Below are 21,741 nucleotides of genomic sequence, written 5' to 3'. Positions count from 1 at the left end.
CCGCGTCTGAGATCGTCAACCCGCGCATCTTATCACGTGGCTTGTTGAGCGTGTTGCCACGGAGACATAGCACGTGTGCCTATCGCGGCAACCACGCTCAACTCACCACGTGCCCCACCGAGAACGAACCACATTATAGAGGAGGTTACCCATGTGACTGTACCCTCCCTAGCAACCGGGCCAATATGGTTGCTTAGGAGACTTAGCTGGAGTCATTCAGCACGCCCTGGGATTCGAACTAGCGAACTAGCGAACTCCAGGGGTGGTAGCCAGCGTCTTTACCACTGAATCTTTAAAGGAACTGCAACAGCCTATATTAGTTGAATTGTATTAGTTAAAATGGAATTTCCTATTCAAAACCTTCATTACTATTAGTGGCCCTTTTCCAGAATGCTCATAGAGACAATCCACACAACTGACCATTTAGGGAAATAGATGCTTAATAATGTTTCTGTAAAGCATAGCACTAACGATGCCAGAAAGTTGCTTTGGATAAAACTGTTGCATTGTTTCTTCTCTACAGATGAACCAGAGGTGATAATAGAGGGTTTTGATGGGAATTGGTATTTGAACAGAGAAAATGTTCAGCTCACATGCCTGGCTGATGCCAACCCACCCATCTCTTTGTTTCAGTGGAGATAGTAAGTCTAAGTAAACAACAAGCCTTTGAATACTGTGCTGTCTACAGTATCATTTAAAGATATCTATCATTATGAAGAATGCTTAGTTAAAGGGAAAGGTCACCCAATATTGAAATTTCTGTTATCATTTTCTCAGTGTCAGTCACCATTCACTTTCATTCATATCTTTTCCGTACAATGAAAGTGAATGGTGACTGAGGCTAACATTCTGCCTAACATCTCCCTTTGTGTTCCATTGAAGAAAGAAAGCCATACAGGTTTGGAAAAACATAAGGGTGAGTAAATGATGACAGAATTTTCATGTTTAGATATTTCCAACTATCCCTTTAATACATTGCAATGGATAAAAATCTGAAAAAATGTCCAGTACAGTAGTTGAAAGGTTGGATATAACTTGCACAGGCAAGATTAGTAAGCAATTTTATCACTCTAGTCTTATATTAAAAGGTGTAATGTTTAAGTCATGTGGCTATACTTTCAGAAGTGTGAATTTTAATGTTTATTCAGGTACAATGCCTTGCCCCTTAGACTTCCCTTGTAATTGCATTACTTTAAGTAATTTTTGCTTGCTTTTACAAATTGAGTGACAAGTCAAAATTGAAATAACTTTTATTGAACCTGGAACAATCCTTTAAAATACTGAATACCTTCGGGCCTTTGGGCATCTGTCTGTTGTTTGTCAATTTCAGTAAAATTTTATGCAAGACCTGATCAGTATTTTTTCTCTTTAGCTTGAACGGTTCTCTGCCGACTACAGTGGAGGTCCGAGATGATGTGTTGATGTTTAAAGAACCTGTTACCTATGACATTGCGGGCACATACATCTGTGATGCCTCCAACAGCATTGGGACAGGATCTGCATCCACTGAGGTCACCGTCACAGGTATGTTGCAACTTCCCTCTGAACTGAATGCATGCGACTTGTGCGCTTCTGTGCATGTAAATATGCATGTGAATCTTTGAGTGATTTTTTCCTCTTACACCAATCAGCTCTAATCTCACTATTGGCTGCCTCTGAAACATCATTTTAAGAAATATTTCACACAACAATGGAAATTCTGTCATCAATCACTCACCCTCAAGTTTGTAAGACTTTATTTCCGTAGAACTCAAAAGAAGATGTTATATGTTTCAGTCACCATTCACTTTCATTATATGGAAAAAAGATGCAATGAAAGTAAATGGTGACGAAAACTAACATTCTGCTTAATATTTCCTTTTGTGTTCCATGGAAAAAAGTAAGTCATATAGGTTTGAAACAATATGAGGGTGAGTGAATAATGACAGAATTTTTTTTTCTGTGTAATATATTTTGATCTCACTGCCTGAAACTGTATTTAGATATTTGCTCTTTGGGTGTTTTTTAATACAGTGTCTTGCTGGGGCAGCACTTTGCATGTGGCTGCAAGTTGTTTTTGTCTTGCTCCTGAACTGTGATGTCCTTGTTTTTGCAATTTTCTCATTGCATGCTGTTAACATAAGGTGTGGTCTATAGAAGCATGTTTACATTTACATGCATGGTCATGTATGTGTGGTGCTTCTTGCCTGAAGTGCTGCTCTCTTTGCATGGCAGTCTCTTTGCTTGAGTGATGACACCTAGGAAAAAAATCCATGTTGATTGCACAAAGTGAACACAGCACTTCCCTATCCCTACACCCTCCTATTTCTCCTGGAATAATCCATATTGCTATACTAAATGGAGAGGGTCTATATAATGGTTCTCAACTGGTGGGTCACAGGTCAGTTCTGATTAGGTTGGAGACCAACGGGTTTTACATATATTTTGGTGATATGAAATCAATGTCTGACTTGGTAGCATGGGAAGTACTAATACAATATTTGACCCAGTGTTTTTCCATGAGTTCGGCTTGTAAATCACACTTATATTGCTGTTTATGCATTTAATTTTTTACAATTTTTCCTATTGCCATGTTATGTTTTTCTGCGTCATGCAAATTTGCATATTGTTCTTCCTATGCAATTAATGGTAATTTTATAAAAATTCAATGTTTAAAGAAATTGTTCACCCCAAAATGCAATTTTGTCATTTATTCACCCAAATGCTGCTCCAAACCAAGAAACCATTATGAATTTCTTCTGTGGAACAAAAGGTGAATTTAATTGCCATTTAATGACTAGTTCTATTTAATGAATAGTGACTCCAGTCTGTCAAGCTCGAAAAAGGTAAAAAACAAACAAAAACAAAAAACACACACACACACACACGCATCATAAAACCACAGTAAAAGTAATCGATATGACTCATCCATTATATTCCAAGTCTTCTGAAGCCATACAGTCCTGTTGTGTGATAAAAGTAACTTAATTTAAGTCGTTATTAGCTCTCAAATAGATAAATTATTTCAAAACAAACTTTGATTTTAAATTGACAAAGCCTGGCCTGAACGTTTATAACACAGAGACAGACAGACAACAAAATACGTAATCACTACATACATTTATTCACCTCTATACTCACCTCAAAATTAAATGTATACTGCAATAAATCTCTATATTGAAAAATGTTTAAGAACAAAGAAAGCACTCCGGGTAACACTGGCTATACTAATATTACGTTACGACTGTCAAGTTGGAACATTCATAGAATTCCGAGTTTACAACTTGTAATTAAGACGTGAATGTTTTTTGCATGTCAAAATCTCGTTATTACAATAATTCCGACATGACATGGATGCACCATAAATGTTTTGTGTGTGTTTTTTTTTTTTTTTTTTGTCCATTTGAACATTCCATCCATGTAAGTCTATGGGATTTTTCCAATATTTGATCATCCGAGTTATGAAAACCGTAATTCCGATAAAAAAAAAAACCAACAGCCCGAGTTAGGACAGTCTGAAGGTCTGTACAATGTTTGGTGGATGTAGCTTTAAAGCTTTAGGAGGAGTTAAACTGGAAATTTCGGTCTTGGTTCAGGAATTTTGGAAAAACCCAAATCAGCTTAGTATGTTGTCTTTGTCAAGCCAACATAATAAACTACATAAATTAAATATGGCGGCTACATAGATAACATCAAACCTCATTGATTCTTGAGTCATGACGTTTGGTCACGAGACGTAATGAGAACCATGAGAACTTTTTTATATTTCCAATTTCTTTTCCAGTAATTTATAACATTGTACTTTGTATTATATTACGCTAAAATGTGTTTTAAAGAAATCAGTTACCACAGATGTGATGAGGATTTTTAGCACAGCTGCTGAGGGAGTGACAGAAAATTTGGCCCGTTTCTCTCTTCTTACTGATGTTATCCAGCGCTCTATATTTTTATATTCTTTTGCAAAGCTGTGAAAGGGTAATCATAAAATTTTTTATTTTGCTGTTGGAGCAAACGGGTAAGTAAAAATGAAATTATCTGTGGTCTCCCATTCACCGCCATTCAAGTTTAACCAACTACAACGTCTTCCGCTTTGCGAACGTGTGAAAAAGGTCTATTGAGGTTTGAAGTTATTGACGATGCCTCCATAATTCTTTTCGCTTTAATAATGATTTGATTTGTGCATTTGTGAGTCACAACTCACTTTCATCATATGACAAATAAACTCTATGAAGTTACCACTACTCCTTACAAATTCACTTTTTGTGTCCCATGGAAGATTGAAAGTCATACAGGTTTGGAGCGACATTAGGGTGAGTAAATAAAAGCAGATTCTTCATTTTCCTTTAATTTTAAAAACATTTTTGTTTACTTTTGTACAGTAGGCAATTTTGGTACTGTTTTGGATGTAAAATTTGCATCCTGAGGCAAAACCAGATGAGAACCACTACTCTACACTATTTGGCCTTCTCTTTCAGTGAAGCTCTCAAACTTTTGTCCCTCCCTCCCATCTCTTTCCTTACCCAGAATTCCCTAGTTACCCAGGTGAGATGTTTCAGGAGCAACATCAAGTGAGTACTGTCATTGGTGGAGCTGTAGTGTGTGGCACAGTTCTTTTGGCAGCCATTACTCTCCTGGTAGTGTTTGTCTATCGGCGGAGATGCATGTTTAAAGGAGATTACAGTACAAAGAAGCAAATCCTTGGGAATGGCTACAGCAACGCTGGCAGCCTGCCCCAGCATCCCTCTCAAAGCCTGACCTTCTCCGACGACTCAGATGAAGAGATGAAGAAGCTCGAACTTTATAGAGGCTCCAGTATATTAGGAGTAAATGTTCAGGAGTTCCACAGCTGTCATGATAGGAGAATAAAGGCCTACCACACAGGGGTTTTTGAGGAGCATGAGAGATATGGATGCAATGAGCAGACTTATATTTATGATTATGGATCGGAGGTGGAAGTCTCAGTGGACATGGTTCCTCAAACGGATGGCTCTGTCATCTCCAAAGAAGAGTGGTATGTGTAGAAGTTGAAGACTTTGAGCTTCTTAGCATGTTTCTCATCCTATACCTTCTCCTCAAACTCATTCCTTGCCATCTCCCTCCTTTTAAAGCAGGACTTGCGATCAAGTGAAGTTGACTTTGTGTGATCATGTGAATTATTGACATGAAAGTCCAAACTAATGAAGGATGTTTGGGAACTGACAAATGATTGGCCATGAGATTGACTTTGCATGAGATAATGACCTCTTACAAACATTAAAGGCTTTTATAAGCTGGATGTGGGTTGATATCTTGATGGTGCCATAGTACTGAGGAAATAGTTTTGCTGCTGTGTTTACACAAGGGCAATTATTTAAAACTGTACTTTATCCCATAAACTGTGAAAGTCTTGCACTGTGGATAACATTTTGTTCAAGATAAATGAAAATGTTGCCTGTTGCTGTGTCAGATATTGTTTTGTTTAGTTGTTAAAACAGAATAGTGACTTTCTGGCTACTGTTATCACAGGACTTAAATATAACAAACCTGGAAACACATAGGCTACTGTAGAGCTAAATAAAATATTTCCCACAAGAAACTATAATTTCCTGCACAGTTTCAGCCATGCATATTCAAATATCACCAAGAATACCAATTTTCTGCATACTGGACCTCAGTGGCTTCAATACTTAGTGTTAACATGTAGTGTCAATGCTGTTTTTCAAAGTTATATGAGATAACATAACAATATGTTGTACTATATACAGTAAATGCTTTGAAATGGTTCTTTATGTATCTTTATGTATGTGGAAAAATGTTTTAATGCAACCGAACTGGTTGAATGTTACGCTGATCTTTTTCAGGTTGTGATAAGCTAAATAATTTACTCTTGTGCTTATAACATGTGTTATAATATATTAAAAACAATGTTTGATGCCAGCTGTAAAAATTAGTGTTTGTGTTTTTGTTTGTTTTATTTGACAAAAGCCAACATTTTTTTATTCTACAGACATGGTTAAGGGTTTTTTCAAAATCCCTAAACCAAGACCAAAATTCTTCCTACAGCTTTTAAGCTACATCCACCAAACTTTGCACAGACCTTCAGGCTGTTCTGAATTTTATGCTATATCTTTTCTAACTGACTGGTCTTACTTTTTTCGCACAGCAGATGATCAAATATCGGAAACATTTCATAGACTTACATTCATACATTCAAAATTCCATCCGTCCATCCATCCCTCCATCCATCCATCCCTCCATCCATTCATCCATCCATCTGTCCGTCCATCCATCCGTCTGTCCATCCATCCATCCCTCCATCCATCCATCCATCCAGGTTAGCGAAGAGACTATTTAGCAAAGACAGGTAAAAGAGCCAATCACCTTTTAGATAGAGACAATGCCTGTCAGTTAACTCGAGAACGCGCATGCACATTAGCTATACGTACAGTACAACACGGGATTTTTATTTTTTATTTTTTTTATCCTAATCTGAGATAAAGAAGCGTAATTTATGATTCTAGTGTTGTCAGATTTTATTGCTGATTTGAAATATGTTCTTTGATCATAATCTTTACCAACCATTTTTGAGATTTCGGTCTTTCCCCATTCAAGTAGACAGGAGCTGCAATTTCATGACTGGAAATAGCTTCCTGAGGGTTAGGGCCTAAGAACGTTGGGCCTATAAAATCTTCAAAGTTTTTGTCAAGCCAACATCAAAGTTTTTCTCTGTTAACTTTATCAATTTTTTATTTATAACTTTCTTTTCATTTTTATAATTGCAGTGAAAATTGCCCCATGAATTGTTGCTGCTGCATGGTTTGTAAAATGTTGCTTAATATATTAAGAAAAAATCTGGTGTGTTCTTTATTATGTGTATCATTATTATGCTGCCAAGACAGACATACTCAGATATACAATGTTTGTTCTCTGCTGTTATCTTGTGATTTGTACTGAGTGTCAGTAAATCTTGTGAATCCTTGGCTGAAATAAAAATTATGTTAAATAAAAACATAATTGCTATTTACAAGTCAATTAAGATGAAATTGTACACTATTATGTCTTCTTTGTCTTAAATGTTTTTTATTTTATTTGTTTATTTTTTTTCCTCCCCAATTTGTAATGCCCAATTCCCAATACACTCTATGTCCTCGTGGTGGCGTAGTGATTCGCCTCAGTCTGGGTGGTGGAGGACGAATCTCAGTTGCCTGAGCGTCTGAGACCGTAAATATGCGCATCTTATCACGTGGCTTGTGGAGCGCGTTACCGCGGAGACATAGTGCATGTGGAGGCTTCATGCTATTCTCCGCGGCATCCACTCACAACTCACCACGCACTCCACCGAGAGCGAGAACCACATTATAGTGACCACGAGGAGGTTACCCCATGTGACTCTACCCTCCCTAGCAACCGGGCCAATTTGGTTGCTTAGGAGACCTGGCTGGAATTGTCTAATATGTTTTATGAGATATATTTTGCTTCTGATATGGTTAAGGGGAATACATTAAGAAGTTCCACTTTCCAAGCAGAGTAACTAAAGAGGTAATTTTGAGGTCGGATGTTCTTTGCGGTGTGGGTCACTTGGTTTGAGGCTGGCTATTGTCTGTACCGAGTGCAAACATTATGCCATTAACATCTCTTTTACAGCCATTAGAGTGCCCCACGATACAATCCCCTTTTCATTGGTTGCCATTGACATTGTTGTTTTATGTACACAATGACCTAAGGGAAAGCTTGCATGAATAACTTTCATAGTAGCCCCGTTTGCTGGTATGAGTTTGTAAAAAAGAAGGGCATGCATGCTAATGTGAGGTGGATGTGGGCTTTCTTTCTCACCAGCACAAAGCAATAGTACTTGGGCCATACAAAAGAACTATTATCATTACTTATATAGCAAAAACATACATTATAAGATATGTTTCAGAGGCATGTCTTAAATCTGCAGGAGGCTTTTAATATTCCAATACAATGTGATATTAATAGGTACTGAAGTATTAAAAAGTTGAAAACACTTTACAGTAAGTTTATTGCGTTAGTTGATGCACTAGTTAAAGGAATGTTCCGGGTTCAGTACAAGGTAAGCTCAGTTGAACGCATTTGTGGCATATTGTTGATGTGAGGCACTTACAATGGAAGTGAATGGGGCCAATTTTTGGAAGGTTTAAAGACAGAAATGTGAAGCTTATAATTTTATAAAAGCACTTACATTAATTCTTCTGTTAAAACTCATGTATTATTTGAGCTGTAAAGTTGTTTAAATAATTGTTTTCACGGTTCTAATTGGGTTTAAGGGTTAACTGCATTACATCGTAATGGCAACGGAGTTGTAAAATTATCAATAACTTTACACAGAAAAGGTTAATAAGCGATTTTATCACACTAAAATCATGTTAACAAGCATATTGTTTATGTCTTGTGTCTATACTTTTGAAACAGTGAGTATTTTAATGTTTACAGATTGGCCCCATTCACTTACATTGTAAGTGCCTCACTGTAAGACAGATTTTGCTTCTTCTTTTTTAAGAGAAGGAAGGGCAATATTATGTCCCAAATGCTGTTGATTGAGGTTAACTTGTATTGAACCCGGAATATTCCTTTAACTTTAACTAACAATGAACAATAATTTTTAAGCATGTATAATCTTGGATAATGTTCATTTATACATATATTAACACATTTTAACATGATAATTTTTATACTTTAACATGAGTCAATGTATAATAAACTAACAGTGAACAATAGTATATTTTATGACTTTCTTTCTTCCATGAAACACAAAAGTAGATGTTTGGCAGAATAACAGCCTCAGTCACCATTCACTTTCATTGCAGTTTATTTCTCCATACAATGAAAGTGAATGGTGACTGAAGCTTTCATTTGACCTAACATCTCCTATTGTGCTCCATGGAAGAAAGAAAGTTATCCTGGTTTGGAACAACATAAGGATGAGTAAATAACAACAGTATTTATATTTTTGGGAGAGCTATCCCTTTTTCTAATGTTAACGAATAGAACCTTATTGTAAAGTGTTACAAAAAAAGACAGTATGAGTTACAGTATGTATTGTATATGGTGAAATTAGCTAGGATATGCCCACCGTTTATTTTCCCTGCAGAAAAGCCCCTGCCACTGAGTTCCGCAGAAAGGGTGATGGGTGTCCTTGGATGGGTGATTGCCCTGGGCATCATACTCAGTATAGCAGGCACAATATACTTGGTCAACAAACAGCAGCAGCACAAGCACGCAGGGTCGGACAATGGCTCGTAAGTACTCAACTCCATTAAAAATGATTTACTCATTATGATCCCTTTTCATATATCAGCCTGGGACTTTAATAATGAAGTCTTTATAATGTCAGCTAAAGGGGTATTCATCTGTAAGTTAGCACAATGTGTAGCTTAATATATCTACGTCATAGAAGTTATTATACACATATTGTCCCATTTTTATACATACATTTCATGTCATCAAACTTTTTAACATAACAAAAGGTCACACTTAAAGTCTTGGAAGTGGACGTCCTGTGTTTTTGAAACAATCGTACACTCCCATTTAATCAGCTTCGGACAATGATGACTACAATGAGTAAGCTAAGCTTATGTGTTATAAATATGCTTATGTTTACCAGTTTAATATATGGATGAATGTTCTGCAGATACTCTCATTTCAAGTCACTGATTAACATTTTAACTCTTCAGTGCCATATTTATTGCCAGAGGCCCGGAATCAATACTATATGTACAGTACAGCAAGACATGAAAAATGCCATATATACAACTTTCAGTTCCTGAAATGAATAGCACAGTTAAGGAAATGTTTAATGGTGCACTCAGTATCTTTTCCTCAGTAAGCCTTAAACGCATACCTCAGGTCTTTAGACACTCGGAACCTCATTCCACCCCCTGAACCTCATAAATATTTTGGAGTTGTGCCCACACCTCATTAGTATTCCTCAATCTATCTTTTATAAATAGTGTCACACACAAAAAATGCCAAAATTGCAACAACAAAAAAATAATAATATATAAAATAAAATAATAATAATAATAATAATAATAATAATAATAATAATAATAATAATAATGGTTTAAGTACCAAAAGTGTATAGGTGAAAGTGCACTCCCATAAATTATATATTTTTTATAATTATTTCATATCTATTTAAGTTTACAATCACAGGATATCTATATCTTTGCATATTACAAGAGAAATGAGTACTATATTCATACAAATAAACACTATATCACATTGATTTTCTGTGCAACAATGAACTATCAACAATGGCGAATTATCATTATTTTATATGCGTAAACACGTACATAATAATATACATGTTATTTCTTACTCAAGGTGGTGCTGATGTTTCAGTGATGGAATAGATTTATATTTGACATTGCTATTTGATGAAGAAACAACATCGAAGTAAACTTATAGCAAGTACAACACATGAACAGTATGATTTGGCTATTGTCATTTGGGTGTACTACTGAAATAATGTTGTGCATCTATTTAGACTCAACAAGTGCCTGATAAAATACACATAAGATACACATAAGCTACACATAAGTTACACATACATTACACATGTGTAGATTATGTGTAGCTCAATATGTGTTTGACAGCCAGTTGCATTTCATGAAATTTCAGTGTGAAAATAATGAATCCTGTTCTAGGTTTGTCTTGTTTTGTTGCATTATCTTTTTAATTTATGAAAAATAAAACATCAAAATATATCAAAATATATTTTATTTTCTAATTGTCTTAAAAATATTTTTTTTAATTTACACTATCTGGGCAATTTGTACATCCATTTGTGATAGATATAAGTGCCGGGTCGCTAAAGACCCTAATATGTAAGAGTGTTTGGGAAAATTACCATGCATTTAAGGGTTAAAAAGGGGCGTTTACCTCCTAAAAGAAATGAATAGTACTTTTAAAAAATATGTTTCAAATCATGTACACTCACATGAGATGAAGACTCCAGTCATATAAGTAGTCTTTGGCCTTGCCCACATTTTGAAACCTCCATTTTCAGTTTCTTACTGCCATCGTTGTCCAAAGTACAGTACGTGATTATGGAGAGTGCTTTCGAAAGTCTCAGTTTTCAGTGGAGTAAAACACTCCAGTGTGGATGAGAGGTGTAAAGGGAGCAAAATCAATGCAAATGAATACCCATAAGTGTGGACATAACCTAATAAAAGCTGTTTTATTTTACATTGAGCTAGGCTGCCTCATGGTGACCGCCATGTTATCACATAACTAGCCAATTAATACTATTTTTTATTTTATTTTTATGTAACACCCCATTATCACAAGTTTTGGGGCATAAAGCTAAATGTATTGCCCTGTAGCTGTTTTATGCATTGTGTTTTGTTAAGGCCCTCTATATCTTCCTCTCTATTATTACAGGGATAGTTCTTCCCCAGCCCACAAAAAGCCTTCCTCCTCAAAAAAGAAGACAGCTGATGACTTCCAGGTAAGAGAGCACTCAGTCAGCCCACAAAACCACCAATAAGGGCTCTGGGCATCATATCAGAAGAAAAGATGCACTAATGCACAGTAGTCTGGCAGCCGACCTGAATAGAGGTACTGAGGCTTTAATAAAAAAAACCGAACTATACTGAACAGAGAGCGCCTCCTACTTTTTATGTCTTTAAGTCCTAATACCTCTGATAACACAAAGTGATTATTTAGGTATATTCATTTTGTATTCATAGTGTATGCTTTAGCGGTAACACTTTACAATGAGGTTGCATTTGTTAACATTATTTAATACATTTGTTAACTACAATGAACAACTTCTTTACAGCATTTATTAATCTTGGTTAGTGCAAATGTATCTATATATACTAGCACATTTCTTGACATTACATGGTGTATAAGCTAATATTACTTAATGCATTAGTTAACGTGAACTAGTCGGAAACACCTCTTTACAGTGTTTAATCTTGGTATATGTTAATTTATAAGAAGGCCTATAATAATGCATTTTTTAAAACACTAAAAGTTGTCCAAAAATTACTTAATGCGTTAGTTAATGTTAACTAACCATGAAAAATTAAATGTCTTTACAGTATTTATTAGTCTTGTTTAATGCTAATTTATGTAATATGGTACAAAATGTACTAAATCGGAGTTCCGGTGGTGCCATGCGAGAGTCGGACGTGTGAAGGGCGAGCTCTGCGCACTTTGCTAGTTTTATTACTATTTGTGTCATAAACCGGTGAGATACACCCTGATTCTTAACTGTTCTATGAAGACAATATGTCAAAGAATTAAAAATCCTTGAGCTCTGGAGATACTAAAAGATACTTACGTGCTCAAGCTGATACCCTAGACAGGGCCGCAGACCAGGAACTCAGTTTGGACAGTGCAGCGGGAGAAATCCAGCATCAACTGTCCAGCATGTCGGTGATGCTGACGAAGGTCATAGCAGACTTGGAGGATCTTGCTGTAATACGTTGATCGATTATGGCCATGGAGTCAAAATTCACTGAGTTGGTTACAAGAATGGGGGATGTCGAGAAATGGATCGATTATATGGAGTCATCGGAGAGGGAATTAGCTGCTAATCCGCTAGCGACCAAGGTGGATTTGCAATGCGTTTGGGAAAAATTGGAGGATTTGGAGAATCGTAATTGATGAAACAACATCCGCATTGTTGGAATTCCTGAGCATGAGGAAGGCAGAGATGTGGTAAAATTCCTAGATGAGCTCTTCCCAAGTCTGCTCAACATAACAGGCCATAAACTGGAAATCGAGCGAGCTCACAGAGTCCTGGCTCGGAGATCCGCTGAGGGAGACAGGCCTCGATTAATTCTGGCCAAATTTCTGAGATCATCCAATAAAGATCTTGTGTTACGTGAGGCAAGGAATAAAAGACAGCTTTCTTGGAAGAACCACAGCATTTTCTTTTTCCCAGACTTTGCAAATATGACAAGAAGGAAACGTGATCGATTCTCAATTTGGAATGCAAGAAACTCTTACATCAACGGAAAGGTCAATTTTGCTCTGATGTTTTTGGCCAAATTGAGAATAGATACTAAGGATGGACGTAGAGAATTTACATGCCCACATCAAGCACTGTCCTTCATAAATCATTGGAGTGAGTAAGCCATTTGGTGACTTTCATGTTGCTGTTTAGTGGGCCTGACTCACTGAAAATTCACTTGACTGTCCGAGGAAGTTGGCTGCCTTTTTCGTCTTTTTTTGTGGTTCCGCCTTGTAGCTGGAGTTTGTTTTGTGTAATCTGCACGTTTTTGGTGTTTATGCCTCCTGTGGCCTGGAGTTTGGTTTGTGGAATATCTGTTGCAGAACATTGGATTGATTGGGTCTTTTGTTGTACTCATGTATTGGCCGAATGGGCCAGCTTTCTGAACATTCATTTGACTGCCCGAAGAACTGAACAGCCCCTTCCTCTTTTTTTTTTGTGCTGGTTCTGCTAGGATGAATCTACACGTTTTTTGTGTTTATTCCGTTTATTGGCTGGAATTTGTTTTATAGACTATTTTTTGCTGTGTAATTTTGTCTCAACAAAATTTGTATTGAAGCACCGTTCTTGAGCAATCCGATGGAAGTTGTCGCGGGGACTCTCGTAGGCGTACATGGACTGTTTGAGTTTAGAGGGATGGACGCCGGTTGGCACGGTCGTGCGTGGGGTTGATGCGCACGTTTTACTTTTTTCTGTTTTTTGGGCTCCGGGGGAAGTTCAGGGGTTGTTTGTTGCACTAATGGAGAATGTGGTCTTTATCATTTTATTTTTGACACACAATCTATTTTTTCTAATATGTAAAAATGTCAAATGTTAATATGAGTGGATTGTCTCTCTCCACGTGGAATGTCAATGGGTTGGGGCACCCCATTAAAAAGAAGGAAGGTTATTTATTTTCTTAATCGTAAGAAATATTATATAGTGTTTCTTCAAGAAATGCATCTTTCCCCGCAGGAAGCTGAAAAATTTGGGAAGATAAGGGGTGGACATTTTTTCTTTAGTGCTGGATCAAGTAAGAGCAAGGGAAGTCATTACACTGATAAGTAAGCATCTACAATTCAAATGTTTCAAACAGAGTAAAGATAAATTAGGAAGAGTCATTATTGTTTTAGCAGAAATTCAGGGGCAAAGATTGATTTTGGCTAATATTTACGCACCTAACGTTGATGATCAGGGCTTTTTTATAGATCTTGAAGGGATGTTGCAGGCCGCTGGCACCCCTCATGATATAATATTTGGAGGAGACTTTAATCTATTGATGGACTCATGATCATAGTGAAGCAAAAGTGTGTAAGCCCCCTAGAGCAACAGTGACACTTCTCAGGATGTGTAAAAATCTTGGTCGTACAGATATTTGGAGACTTTTGAACCCATCGGGTAGGGACTATACATTCTTTTCATCAGTCAATAAGATTTATTCTAGAATAGATTTTTTTTTTATATATCTAAGTCCCTCATTTCATCTGTTGTTGATTGCTCAATTGGAAACATTTTAGTCTCAGATCACGCCCTGGTGTGTTAAGAGAAAAATAAATCACATAGTTGGCGCTTTAATTTTGTGTTGGCCGCTCATGCGCATGGCGCAACCTCCGTTCATTTGTTACGTGAAAACCACATAGGCGCTGTACAGGAAACAGAAATTATTAGTTCACCTTTCAACTCTTTTGGTCCAAGTCGTTTGTTCTTTTGTCACGTGACAGCCACATACTGCTCACACAGGAAATAGAAATGATTAGTTCACTTCTCGAGTCATCTGGTCCGAGTCGTTCATTTTTGTCACGTGACAGCTGTATACAGATTCCAGAGGTGAAGTAATATTTCTGTTTCTCATAATTTGTCCTTGGCTGCATTATAATTTTTTCCTTATTGGGACTATAATCAAAGTTTGCGTAAGTAGACGTGTTGGGGGGGGGGGGGTTTGGCTATAGAAAATGTAACATTTTAATTTAATTCTGCTCAAATGAATGAAATCACTTGAATAAAGATTCTTCTATTTTGCTGAACAAGACTAAAAGATCCAAGTCAGTAAAATGATCCGATCTTCCCATCACTAGAACAAATGTTAAAGGCTGAAATTAATGTTTATATGGAGACCTACTGGTCCTCAGTATCCTCTGTAGGCATGGCTTGGGAGGCACTTCAAGTGGTTCTTAGGGGCCGGATCATAAAAATCACCAAACAATCCAAAGCATGAGAACTCGTGGAGTTGGAAGGGATTATTAAAAGTAGTCAGAGCTGAAGCGCCAAAAGTCGTCTGATGGCCTCAGAGAATTGGTCCAATTGAAATACAGATATAATACTATTTTGTCACGGAAGGTGGAGTTTTGGCTATTCAGGGCAAGACAGTCATACTTTGAGTCGGGGGACAAAGCAGGGAAGCTTCTGACTAGATATATAAAGCAGAGAGAGTCTTTTTCTACCATTCCCTCTGCTGGTGGTGAAATTTTTACCTCGGCCATTGATATTAATAATGCTTTTAAATAATTCTATCTTGATCTCTATAGTTCCACATCTGCGTCTACTGATGAAGATATTAGAAATTTTGTGGAACATTTAGAACTCCCTAAACTGATGACTGAGCAAAAAATTCTCTTGATTCTGAGAGAACCTTGGAGGAGCTTGGCAAGGTAATTAAGGCCTTGCCTACAGGCAAGGCTCCGGGGCCAGATGGCTTTGCCGCTAAGTTTTTTAGATCTTATGCTACAGAACTGGCTCCACTTTTGCTATAAGTTTTTACAGTATCATTAAAGAATGGAAAGCTTCCACCAACCATGACAAAAGCCCAGATCAGTCTGATTCTTAAAAAGGACAAAGATCCAAGCAAGTGAAAGAGTTACCATCCAATATCCCTTATCCAGTCAAAATGTTTGGCTAATCGATAAAGTTATGACATCTCTTATACATATAGATCAGGTGGGGTTTATTCAGGGCCACAGCTCTTCTGATAACATTAGGTGTTTCATCAATATCATGTGGTCAGTGGCAAATGATCAGACTCCGTCGCTGCCATCTCGCTTGACGCAGAAAAGGCGTTTGATATGGTAGAATGGGATTAAATTTTTAATTTTGGAAATGTATGGGTTTGGGAATACATGTATTGGATGGATTAAGTTACTTTATAGACACCCGTTAGCGGCGGTACAAACAAATGGATTAATTTCAGATTATTTTACTCTGGATAGGGGCACCCGGCAGGGTTTCCCTCTTTCCCCATTATTGTTTTGTCTTGCCCTGGAACCATTAGCAGCCGTGATAAGAAAGGAGGATGATTTTCCAGGGGTGATGGCAGGAGTTGTGGTGCATAAGCTTTTGCTTTACGCAGATGATATTTTATTATTTGTCTCCGACCCTTCTAGATCTATGCCTTGCCTCCTAAGAATTATTAATTCCTTTTCTAAGTTTTCAGGATACAGAGACAATTGGTCTTAATCCGAAGCTTTGGCTCTGACAGCGTACTGCCCAATAACAGCTTTTCAGCCGGGCAACTTCCAGTAGCCCAGACAGGGCATTAAGTATTTGGGCATTTTATTCCCAGCAAATTTGTCTGATTTAGTTAGAGTTAATTTTGACCCCTTAATAAAAAGGTTTTTGAGTGATGTGGGCAGGTGGAATTCATTACATTTATCTATGATTGGGAAGGTTAATGTCATTAAAATGAATTGTATTCCAAAATTTAACTACCTGCTACAATCTCTCCCTGTAGATGTCCCCCTCTCTTATTTCCAGCAATTTGATAGCATAGTGAAGTCCTTCATTTAGAATGGTAAGCGTCCCAGATTACATTTCAATAAGTTACATAGGCCAATTGACATAGGTGGGCTAGGCCTATCCAAGATTTTGTTTTATTATTATGCATTCGGTCTCAGACATTTGGCTCATTGGTCGCTTCCACCTGAGAGAGCCCCTCCCTGGTTCTGTATTGAACAGGAATTTCTTGCCACTATTTCGCCATTGTAAAGCCTTTCTATCAAACTAATCAGAGAAGTTAAGTTACACCCCGTTATCTCGCATTTGCACATGGTATGGACAAAAGTGTCCAGAGTGTATAACTGGGACATTTATTTAAATGTTGCCTCGAGCATATGGCAGAACCCAAAATTATGTATTAATAAGTCCCCTTTCTGCTGGTCAGAGTGGATTTTGAGGGAGGTTAATAGGTGTTGAGATCTTTTGAAAATTTGGTTCAACATTTTGGGATTCCCAGATCTCAGTTTTATAGGTATTTACAACTGTGCCACCTGCTCTGTACTATTTTTGGGAGTAGCATACACCCCCCTAAAGTGGCAGATTGTCTGGGAGTGGTGATTACTGCTTTTGGAAAAGGTCATGAGGCATCAGTGTGTTACTCCCTGCTAATTCAGAGTCTGTGGGGCGGAGCTTTAACTTCTATCAAGAGATTATGGGAGAAAGTTTTCAACTTGGTATTGGAGGAGGGAGTGTGGGCTAGGATTTTAATAAATGTCAAGTCTGCATCTAGAGATGCAAGGATGAGCCTTATGCAATTCAAGATTTTACATAGATTCTATTGGATAGAATTCTAGATTGTATAGGCTTGGTCTTAAAGACACACCCACCTGCTGGCGATGCCAATCAGAGGATGGAGACACGGCCCATATTTTTTGGTGGTGTATTGAGATCCAGGAATTCTGGTTGAATGTTCAGAGTTTTGTGTGTGACGTGGTGGGCACTCAGGTTTCGTTTTGCCCCAGACTCTGTGTTTTGGGCGATGGGGCGGTCATCAATGTGGGGAATAGTCACATAGAGAATTGGATTCTGACCTGTGTGGTGATCGCCAGGCAGATTATTTTGAGGGGTTGGAGGTCAGCTGGTGCGCCCCCAATTCGAGAGTGTGGTTGTGGGGTTTAAATGTTGATTGTACATATATATATATATATATATATATATATATATATATATATATATATATATATATATATATATATATATTGTGTGTGTGTGTGTGTGTGTGTGTGTGTGTGTGTGTGTGTGTTTGCTTTTCTTTATTATTGTAAGAATTAATAATAAAAAAAAATTACAAAATGTAATGTTTGTTAATTACAAAATGTACCAAATCTGTTTACCTATTTACCTTTATCTCTCAATTGAAATGAGTAAACCTATGATGACCTATGCAACATACTTTATATTAGTAGATAAATTAACATTAACAAACATTAATAAATGCTGTCAATTGGTAAGGTTCATTATTAGTTCACGTTAACTAAAGCATTAAAGAATGTTATCATATACACCTTTCAATGTTAATAAATGTGTTAGTAGTATGAATATATTAATTAAGATTAACCAAGATTAATAAATGCTGTAAAAGGGTGTTGTGCAGTGTTAGTTCAGGTTAGCTAATGTATTAAGTAATGTTAACATACACCTTTCAATATTAAGAAATATGTCTGTAGTATATACGTATATTAATTCAGATTAACTAAGATTAATAAATGCTGTGAAGAAGTTTTAGTAACACTTTACACTAATGTTCCATTTGTTAACATCAGTTAACAACATTAGTTAACATGAACTAACAATGAACAATTGTATTAACATTAACAAAGATTAATAAATGCTGTAAAAATATATTGTTCATTGTTAGTTCATGATACATAATGCATTAACTAATGGAACCTTATTGTAAAGTGTTACCAAGTTTTGTTTACAGTTAGTTCATGTTAACTAACTACTGCATTAACTAATGTTAAAAAAATGCAACCTTATTGTAAAGTGTTACCATTAACAATAACAGACTTTAAGAACCTGTGCATATACCTACCCTAAACTTCGCTGCAACCCCAAGTCCCAAAAAGTTGGGACAGTATGAAAAATGCTAATAAAAACAAAAATGTGTGATTTGTAAATTGCATTCACTCTTTGCTAAATTGAAAACACTACAACTACACATTATATGGTGTTTTACCTACAAGCCAGAACCGCCACTGCCCCAAAGACAAATTGGAAGGATTTTGGGCATTTCCCCCTCTACAGTGCACAATATAGTTAAAAGATTCAAGGAATCTGGTCAAATCTCGGTGCGTAAAAGGCAAGACGGAAACCATTTCTGAATGCGCGTGATCTCTGATCCCTCAGATTTCATTGTCTTAAAAAAGATTGTACTTTAAAAAAAAATTATGCATTCTAAATGGGGAAGAAAAAAATCACTTCTAAGTACAGGTTTCAGTGTGACAGCACCAGCAAGCGTAATATCACGGTGACGGTACTCTCATTAAATATACACAACACTGATTCTCTCTTTCTCTCTATCTGACCTTGTAGAGCCCTGGGAGGTTCTATGAAGAGCTCCCGAACACAGCCGACTATGTGAGTTACCGTTTGGCGTGTAACAAAGAGGATTATCTGGAACAGCACTCTCCACCCATTCAACCTCCTCTAACCTTCCTGCCCCAAAAACCCTACACTCAACATAGCAACAAGACCGCTGTATTTACCTACCCAACTCCCCCCGGCCCCATCTCCTCATATACCTTTCCTAAAGAGCAGTATGTATGAATAAATCTGTAACCTCTCTCTTTTTCTTTCTTTATTCAGTTGCTGTGGTGATTGTGTACTTTTGATATTTAACCATTTCTCTCTTTTTTCTTATTTTTTTACATTGTGTTCTATCTGCAAACTTTAAAACATTTGTTATTGTCTAAGCATAACTGGATTTACATGCATATTTTCTTTTTTTAATAATAATGTTGCTTAGATTTAATATGTAAATAATTACAAATTGAAGCATCAGAGTAGCTTTTGGTTGTACACAACAAATTTGATTCTGATCTTCTCAAAGCAGGTCAGTGATCTTTATATCCCATTTACTAGTGCAGGCCTGTATTGTTTATTGTTTTCTGTAAAGTTATGCATTACCCTTATTGTTTTGTCATTCTGGATTTGGATTTGTTCAGTATTCTTTGTATTTTTGAACAGGTCTTTGTCTTTTTGCTGTTTTCATAATAGGGAATTTTATGAGATTGAAAATAACATGATTATAACCAATACTTAAAAAAAATCTCTGTCTGTGAAATGTGTTTATATATATATATATATATATATATATATATATATATATATATATATATTATATATACAGTTTTTTTTATATGTATTCCAGCAAATTCCAGGTAATATATTTATTTAGAATGGTCATTTGTCCTTTATTACTGTTTACATTATGCAAAATGGTACCAGGTACTTCCATAATCTGTAATTCTAATTCGTACATAAAGAGTATTTATATAGTGTATAGAGCACAAGGCAGTGTAAAGAAATTTGATGGATTACATGATATATTTGTGTGTTGTAACATTGACCAGCTGATATTAAAGGGATAGTTCACCCACAAATGAAAATTCTCTCATCTAATCACTCTCATGCCATCCCAGGTGTGTATGACTTTGTTTCTTCTGCTGAACACAAACTAAGATTTTTAGAAGAATATCTCAGCTCTGTAGGTCCTCAAAATTCAAGTGAATGGGACCAGACCTTTCAAGCTCTAAAAATCATTTAAAGGCAACATAAAAGTAATCCATATGACTCCTGTGGTTTAATATGTCTTCTGAAGCTATGCATTCACTTTGGATGAGAGACAGATCAATATTTAAGTCCTTTTTTTTACTATAAATCTCCACTTTCACTTTTACTTGACTTTAAGTGAAAGTGGTGATTTATAGTAAAAAGAGGACTTAAATATTGATTTTTTTCTCACCCACACCTATAGTGCTTCTGAATACATTGATTTAACCATTGAAGTCATATGGATTACTTTTATGCTGCCTTTATGTGATTTTTGGAGCTTCAAAGTTCTGGCCACCATTCATTTGATTTGTATGGACCAACAGAGCTGAGATATTCTTCTAAAATCTTCATTTGTGTTCATCAGAAGATAGAAAGTCAGACACATCTGGGATGGCATGAAAGTGAGTAAATGATGAGAGAATTTTCATTTTGGGTGAACTATCAGCTGTTAATGTTTATAATCTGTGAAAATGTCTCGGAAATGTATTATATTTGAAATTCTTTTTTTTCTAGTAATAAATAAATATTCACTTATATGTTCATTCTGTTTATTTTTGATAATGAGGACATATACTAATTTTGTATATTTTATTAGTCATCTTGCTTTTGTGCATGAATTGATAATGCAATGTGATGTACAGTATGCGAGTAATGAGGAAGTAATTGTGATGATTACACAGGACTTGAACTGAAATGCTTGATCATATTAAGCCTATTAATAGATATAATTTTATGAATATGACATACTTCATGCCATCTGGCATGAACATATCTTGACAGATCACAGTTGGTTCAGTCTGGTTACACAACTGATTTGCACTAATCACTTAATTCAGATTATTTACCATTTGTATGTGTATATGAGTGTAAGCACTCTTTTACTAGTTATATCATTGCATTAGATAACAAAATATCAAAACATGGAGCATTTATTTGAAAGAAAAATAGAACAAACAATCTTTTGTTTTTGGTGTAGGTTTTAAATTATACAACAATAGATATACTGTTCAAGATTACATAAAACTAAAAGTATTTGGACACTTGGTTCTCAAACATAGTGGAACATGTCCATTATTAATGTGATGAACTACACCTGTGGTTACTCTGCTAGGACATCAATGAACTTGAGGAGAGCTGACTTTATACATCTACTAAAAATCACCTTGAGGCCAGTTGGCTAAAAGTAAATGCAAAAATGGCAAAGAAAAGTGTAGTTCTGAGAAAAGGTCTAGCATAATTTATTTGCAGATTCCACTTGATTTGAGTTTTTT

General features: G+C 36.3%; 1 protein-coding gene across 2 annotated transcripts in view; it reads left to right on the top strand.

Moving 5' to 3' along the window:
- The window catches only part of nectin1a (nectin cell adhesion molecule 1a), a 40,803-nt gene extending 20,894 nt beyond the window's left edge, over positions 1-19,909 (top strand). The window contains exons 4-8 of one of the 2 annotated variants that reach the window (XM_051677491.1): positions 524-641; positions 1,373-1,524; positions 9,071-9,218; positions 11,365-11,431; positions 19,229-19,909. In XM_051677491.1, coding sequence (XP_051533451.1) covers positions 524-641; positions 1,373-1,524; positions 9,071-9,218; positions 11,365-11,431; positions 19,229-19,462 — 719 coding nt within the window. In that variant the 3' untranslated portion in view covers positions 19,463-19,909. Of the gene's footprint in view, positions 1-523; positions 642-1,372; positions 1,525-4,503; positions 6,934-9,070; positions 9,219-11,364; positions 11,432-19,228 lie in introns of those variants that run through there. The other variant, XM_051677490.1, reaches the window with a different exon arrangement.
- Positions 19,910-21,741: the final 1,832 nt, after the last annotated feature.

The sequence above is a fragment of the Myxocyprinus asiaticus genome, chromosome 38, assembly GCF_019703515.2.
Source record: "Myxocyprinus asiaticus isolate MX2 ecotype Aquarium Trade chromosome 38, UBuf_Myxa_2, whole genome shotgun sequence".
Lineage (NCBI taxonomy): Eukaryota > Metazoa > Chordata > Actinopteri > Cypriniformes > Catostomidae > Myxocyprinus > Myxocyprinus asiaticus.
Note: the sequence above shows the minus strand (reverse complement) of the source record. Positions and strands in the feature narration are given on the sequence as shown.